Source organism: Morus notabilis, unplaced genomic scaffold (genome assembly GCF_000414095.1).
Source record: "Morus notabilis unplaced genomic scaffold, ASM41409v2 Scaffold2172, whole genome shotgun sequence".
NCBI classification, from domain to species: Eukaryota; Viridiplantae; Streptophyta; class Magnoliopsida; order Rosales; family Moraceae; genus Morus; species Morus notabilis.
This window is the reverse complement of record NW_010360809.1, coordinates 70,788-78,170: the sequence shown is the minus strand read 5'-3', so window position 1 is coordinate 78,170 and position 7,383 is coordinate 70,788. Positions and strand designations below refer to the sequence as shown.

Here is a 7,383-nt window from a genome sequence, read left to right as displayed (position 1 = left end):
TCAATAATGGTTCCAAATTTAGTTGTTCTACAATGGGTTAAATAAGCTAATGAGGGCGGTTCTTGATGCGGCGGCCGGTGGTACTCTTTTGTCGAAAACCGCTGAGGAAGCCCAATTACTTTTGGAGAAAATGTCTACAAACAATTCCCAATGGCCTAATGAGAGGTCAATTTTGAAGAAAGCGGTGGGAGGTCATGAAATGGATCCAATCATTACATTATCCGCTCAAGTATCGACCGTGGCTAATCAATTTTTGGTGTGGACCACTTGAGAGAGGCTTCTACAAGCAAGGGTGTGGCTAATGTAGTGAACACTTCTTATGTTAAAGAGGGGATTAACTAAGAGCAATGCTAATACATAAACAACCGGAACTATAATTTTTGGCCCGCCAACAATTTGCCAACTCACTACCATACAGGGCTCCGAAATCATGAGAACTTCTCTTATGTCAACTAAAGAAATGTTCTACAACTGCCTCCGGGGAAGTGGGACCTACTGTGATGGATAAGGAACATCCATTGGAAGATATTTTGGCCACTTTCATGTTAGAGACCACATCAAAGTTCAAACAAGGTGATTTGAGGCTCACTAGCATAGAAGGCCATTGTAATAGCATGGAAGCCACCATGAAGAATCTTGAGATTCAAATTGGTCAATTAGCCAATTTCTTAAAGGGTCCTCAACCGGGTCAATTCCCAAGTGACACGGAGGAGAACCCAAAAGACCATTGCAAGGTCATTACACTTCGAAATGGGAAAGCACTTGAGGGCCCCAAACCTCGTGAAGCTAAGGCTAAGAAGAAAGAAGATGTAGTTGTAGATGAGTCACTAAAGGTAGAATCAAATCCCAATTCTATTTCATTTTCAGAAAATCTTCCCATTGTTGCTCCACCTTTGCCGTTTCCTCAACTATTTCAAAAGAAGAAACTTGATGCTCAATTTTCTAAGTTTCTTAAAATTTTCAAGAAGCTGCATATTAACATCCCTTTTGTAGATGCCTTGGAACAAATGCGAACTATGTGAAGTTCATGAAGGAAGTGATTTCTAAGAAGTGAAAGGTGGAGGATTACGAGACGGTGAAATTAACGGAAGAATGCAGTGCTATTCTCTAAAGGAAGCTTGCACAAAAGTTGAAAGATCCCGGGAGTTTTACTATTCCATGTACCATTGGGAGTTTGAAGGCTTTGTGTAACCTTGGTACTAGCATAATCTCATGCCTTTATCGGTATTCCGAAAGTTGAGTCTTGGTGAGGTAAAGCCTACAACTATTTTTTTGCAAATGGCGGATCGTTCTCTTACCTATCATCGTGGTGTTACTGAGGATGTTTTGATCAAGGTGGATAAATTCATCTTATGGAGAGTATGTAATTCAGGTATTGAACTAAAATATCTTCTAATAGATGCTTAATTATAATAATCAGAATGTAGAAAGATACAAAATCATATTAACAATAAGTCTAGTAAATTTTGATTAAAGTCGTTAATACACCCCACTTGATATAGAGATAAGCAGATGACCGTTGTCTAAATATACATAAATACAATACACATTCAATTCAAATTATTTAACCCCAAAATGGGAAACTTTGGAGAGACACAATATTGTTGTTTTTAATCATTAGTTGTCGTTGATCAGTTTGTTGTTCTCTTGAAGTCGTCATTTTTCACGTTAGCGTCAATGGTTTTATTAATTGTCGTCTATACGTTTTAATGTCATTTTCATGTATCGTTCTCTTTGAGTTGTTTTCCAACATATCAACATGGTCTTTCACCTTTCAATAGTGTTTATTTCTTTCGAACAAAAGTTACAATAAAAAGAAAGAAATTAAAAAAAAAAAACGACATTACATGCGTACGGGGGATGATACATCATAAATCATAAACAACATAAATGGCAACTTATATCTCACCAAACTAAGGACCCACAACAAGCCCTTTTCTGAATAATAGTACTTATAACATGGTGGTCCACGTCCTTTAAGCATTAATATATGGAAGTGAAGTTGAAGTTGGAACAACTTGTGTGCCTCAACAAAAGTGAAGAGCTGAATCCAAGGCTAGAAGAGGCTAAATCAAACTGGAGGAGATTGTCTTCAATCTGATGCCCTCCGATCACAATCGAAGTCATGAATTCGTGCGAACCGCCGTCAACAACTCCGAGGCACAAAACATTATCCCGAACCCTAACCATGGAGTTAGCACCATAAATCCTCCAGTACACGTTTGCACTCTGCAACACAAGATCGATTTCAGGCACCGCCGGGCCAGTTGGAGTCTCGCCGATATTCCTCGAGCTAAAGCACGCCCCGAAAGGCGCCACCGCCGCAACCCGATGGACATTACTACCGATCGCTTTGACAAATGCTCCGACAACGGCTTTGTATATGGATGTTTCCAACACCGTGTAGGGGTCCACGGTGCTGATCTTCGTTCCGCCGTAACCGACACGGTTGAACGACAGCAATGTAGTGTTCAACGGCACGGCTTTACCGTCGATCTTGATGGACTTTAGTCCGATATAGTACTCAGAAGAAGCCTCGTCCTTGAAACCCCCGACAATTTTAAGAGGGTTAAGGATGAGCGGCGTGTAAGTCAGAGACTTGGAGACGTCAACGTTGTTAGGATGCAAAACGTAAGGCCCGTCGCCGAAGATAACGAAGCCGTTGGATCTTGTGGAAGGACTCAAGCAAAGAGCGAACTTCCTTTGGAAGCCGAAAGCTGCGGAGAACTGAAGAGGAGGAGAATGCAAGGTACTCCGTCCGAGTCCGGCCATGCCTTTGACGCCGGCAGCCAGTTGTTGTAAGTAGAGGGTGGAGGAGCAGACGAAGATGAACTGCGGTACCGAGACTACTTTTCGGGGATTAGACCCGTCGGTGGATTGGATCGAGAGAATGTCGTAGGCGATCATATCGGTGCTACTTAAGCGGGCGATAGGGTTTTCGGGGACCTCCATGCAAATGGTGTCGTTAATGCAAGCCCTAGCATTGCCCTCGAGGCGGCCGCGGCATTTCGGTGAGTGGCAAGGCAAGGGCTTGAAGGTGGAGGAGACATAGCCGTGCTCGCAGTCGACCCAAATGTACTCGCCGCCGACGTCGACGGTTAGCTTGACGGGGACTCGGGGGGTCCTTTGGGCGACGTGGGTGATGTATTGGAGAGTGGAGGCGTCTTTGGTGACGGGTAGAAGGAGAGCTTTGGGGCGGGATGAGGTTTGAGCTGTGGAAATAGGGAAGAGAATTAAGGAGGAGAAGAGTAGGAAATAGAAGTAGAATGTGGAAGCCATTTTGTGTGTATTGAAGGTTGTGATAATCAGTTGATTGATGACGAGACTTTGGCAAAGAAAATGGGAAATTTATAAGCGTTACTCATTAGGCAAGTGGCTTCTGGCTGGGGGGATAGTAGTCCACTTTGGGGGAATGAATCACCTACGAAGTTTCTGCTTTTTGGCTTTGAATTTTTTTTTTTTTTTTTTCTAGTTGATTTAATCTTATCTTCTCCTAAAAAATGAAGATGGGTCATGGGGTCAAGCGTCTTTAATTATACCCATTTTATTTGTCCGACTATTTATTATACTATCCACTAGTACTTTCCACTAACACCATTGAGGACCATTGGTTTATAGGGGCGTAAAAAAAAAAAAAAAAAAAAAAAAAAAAAAAAGAAAACTCTTGACATCACATATCAATTGGGAGATATTTAGGACAAACTCTCCACAATCTCTCTCAGTTTTCCGTTCTTTTTGGCTTAGTCGAGTTATGTCTTACGATTATTTCAGACTGTTATTGATATATGTTGGTACGTACTATAAGGATAGTGCTGCATTTGGTTTTTATTTATTTCTAAACAATTTTCTATATATTGTTTCATTCATAAATTAGAATCATGACAAAATACATTGTTTGTCGTCAAACTATATTATATATATATATATATATAATGGATCCGAAAGCTGTTTCAAATTTCTCTAGGATAGCTTTTCTTTTAATAAATTAATGATTTTTAGGGATTAATCTTTTAATTAGTTAGTAATGGTAAAGGAAAACGTAGGGGAAAAATTCATACTACTGTATTGTGTAGGCCAGCTGGACGTTCCAATTATGGAGATACATATGATAAGATACAAAATAAATAGTTATTTGTGATCTTTTTTCTTTTTTTTTGTTATTTAGATTTTAATCGCATCCCACCTTAATACATGTGAAAACTCCTAATATTCACGAGCATTCACGACTCCTCTTGGCTGTTAATGAAAACAAGACCTGCATTGACAAAAACCTTAATTATATGATATCATTTAATATATCGGCATGGGAATGACTACCTTATCAAAATATGTCCACGAACTCAGAAAGAAATCCATCTTCTGAGCCAGAGAGTCTTTAATATGCAAATCAAACTCTTGCATAGTTCCATTGTTTATTTTTTAAGTCTTAACTCATTACGAGCCGTCAAAAGTGACTGTTTGACTAGGTACAATACTACTTGTACGATAACGGTTTGTTTTATTGATTCAAGTTTTTTAAATTTTTAATTTGAGTTAAAAAAATAAAGTTATGCGAGAGAAAATATCTATAGCATAAAAGTTTAAAATTCAAATTTTTATGAGACTCGCATAAGACCAAGAAAAAGCTCTTTTTAAGATCATGTAGTCACTAAATTGACCATAGTCAACAATAGCTTTAAAAGGCCCACGTCAGTTTCCTCTTTTAGCATCTAGCATTTAAGATATGTCACTTGTCAATAGAAAACAATTAAGTTGATTTTGGAGGCTTTGAAGTTTGAAGATGGTCTTCATGCGTGTTTGGTTGTAGCGTTGTAGGTCCAGACTCATTCAGCTCAATTTGAATCTACCCAGCCAATTTAATTCGCGTTTGGAACAAAAAAATATTCCTAATTGTAATCTAATTGCAAATTAATTAATCCGGTTTAAGCGCTCGACAAGTTTTTGTTTGTTTAAGATGTAGTCAATAATAACTGTTTTTGTTTGTTTCTTTTGCTGGACAAGCTTACTTGTAAGATTAATATGTCATGCGTTGAGGGAAAAAAAAAAAACTTAGTGGCACCACCGATGTTAAGTATCATAATTAATAAAAGATGGATTCCACTTGTGAGTTTTATATTACGAAACTTACTTTTTATTAGTGAGTGGTACTGAATATCAGTAGTGTCTAATAGCATTGCTCGTTTAGAAAACTGTATACGACTAGCTCATTGTTTCTAGCAAGTTCGCCTGAAACTAGGCAATTGCCGCAAATTTTGAATTCTGGGTTCCTACTTAATCCAAAGTTCAAGCTTTTAATTCAATTACTTCATATTTCAAGCAAAAAATAAAAAATAAAAATTCAATTACTTCATATCTGTGCGATAAGATATGACTTTAACTGAATCATATCTTTGAATCTTCCTATGCAAAATCTGTCATGATCACATTAGGAAACACATCAACGATAAAGATGCCCCCACAAGAGAAAAAGCTAGAGAGTACTGAGATTTTAATTTCGAGAGGCAAAAGAAAAGAGAATGGTACTTTTGGAAGATTGTTTTGAGTGGGAAATTCCATAGTTTTTGTCAATTAATTACACGTGTGCTATCAAAGTGTCGCAAGAGGACAAGTGCATGGATGCTATAGGAACATTTAGCAGTTTACAGTAACTTTTTTGTTTTGTAATTTTCTTCCTTTATTTGTCGGATAAGATTAAGACGTTAAAAAATAAAAAATAAAAAATAAAACGAGAGATCTAGAGAGAGAGAATGACAGCCTATGCCTTTATAAAATACATTTTTTATTTGAAAGTGATTGACTAAACAAAATATTATATAAGACATTATTTTGATCAACTTAACGTCAATTCATAATTGCATAAAGGATCGATGCAGCAAGTTGAAGCCGCGTTTCCATGATTTTTTCGGTACGACCTTATCTGCTCAGGTTACATATTAAGGAGACATTTGCTTCGTAAATTAAAATCATAACATTAAAATTATTTTTGATTTAAGTGTTATTTTTATAAAAAAAAATATTATAGAAAATCATAAATCATGATTCAAATTATGGTATGAATCTTTTTACCAAACGTCTCCTAAATTTCTAATTTTTTTTCATATCTTCCTTTTTTTTTTTTTCCCTTAAGATGATGTCGGCGCTATTTTCATTTTGTTTTTTCTTTAACCTTGGTTAAAATTTCAGATGTGTACATTCGTTTCATGTTAATTTTCTTAATATCTTAACATGGCATTACTTGATTATAAGATCGAATTAGTAGTTCAACAGTACGGTAAATGATATTTGATATTCATTTATTAAAAAAAAAACAAGAAAACTAAAGGAAGATATGTTCATGAGACTGTCTCCTGTAGGCCGTCCCACCGGTAAGATTAGTTTTTTGACTATTGGACCTGGTCAAAATTAAATGAGATTAAAAAAGTATGTAGAACATACAGTTTCTGATATAGATCTGAAGGCTATAAACAGCTGAAAAAATAGAACTACCGAGAGTTCCATTTTTCTGGTCCCATAGGAGAAACTTCCTATGTTCATAAATAATTAAAAATGTGAAACCAAGAAATTGAATCGATTAATTAAGTAGTACCTTATAAAAAATCAATTAATGTTTTTCCTTCATAAAAAATATCTGCTGTTTCAAAAATTGGTAACTTAAGTACTATGTCCAATATTTGGATTAGTATTTGATAAGGATAATTGAATTATTTATTTTAAATAGTTTGTATTTATCTTAGGTTTATTTAGTTTAGCTTATCCGTAATATTTAGAGATTTAAATAGTAGTTATCTTTTATTTAAAAGTTTGAATTATTACTAATTATTAGTTATTAAGAGATAAATTTTTTAGTTTAAATTATTTGAATTAGATTTAGGATGTGTATAACATATACACATCTTATTCCTATTTGAATAAGATGTGTATATGTTATTTTCTCATTAAAGAAAAACTTATATCATTATTCTTCAAAGCATAAATCAATTAGTATTAGTCAGAAACAAATATAGCTAGCGTCACGGCTTTTAACAAATCTTCTTGCTAGTACTTATGTTATTGATAATGCACATATTATTAATTGACTAATTTTTAAGAATGTTCAAATGAAAAATCATAATTCTAGCTCATCCAAATAAAAAAAATAACAACTGCAAAAAATAAAATAAAATAAAAACATAACAATTGCCGAAAAGATCATATATATCATAGACATATCTCAAACGATCTATATTCTACACAACAGAAATTAAAAAGAAAAAGGAGTTTGAGAAACATTACATATTCAATATATATGTTTTCAACTAAGCCATTTAACCAATGGGAATTTATTTAGTCACCTAAACCAAAAATACATGAGCATATCTATAAGTAGCACTTGGCGTACTCCTT

At 35.4% G+C, this 7,383-nt stretch overlaps 1 protein-coding gene across 1 annotated transcript; it reads right to left on the bottom strand.

Moving 5' to 3' along the window:
• Positions 1–1,766: 1,766 nt before the first annotated feature.
• LOC112091452 (basic 7S globulin-like) lies at positions 1,767–3,396 on the bottom strand. The gene has a single exon (XM_024165145.1). It carries the CDS (start codon positions 3,277–3,279, stop codon positions 1,984–1,986), a length of 1,296 nt encoding a protein of 431 aa, XP_024020913.1. The 5' UTR covers positions 3,280–3,396; the 3' UTR covers positions 1,767–1,983.
• Positions 3,397–7,383: the final 3,987 nt, after the last annotated feature.

Bases quoted from the DNA above. Each gene is read 5' to 3' on its own strand.
- LOC112091452 (XM_024165145.1), bottom strand. From the start codon at position 3,279: ATGGCTTCCACATTCTACTTCTATTTCCTACTCTTCTCCTCCTTAATT.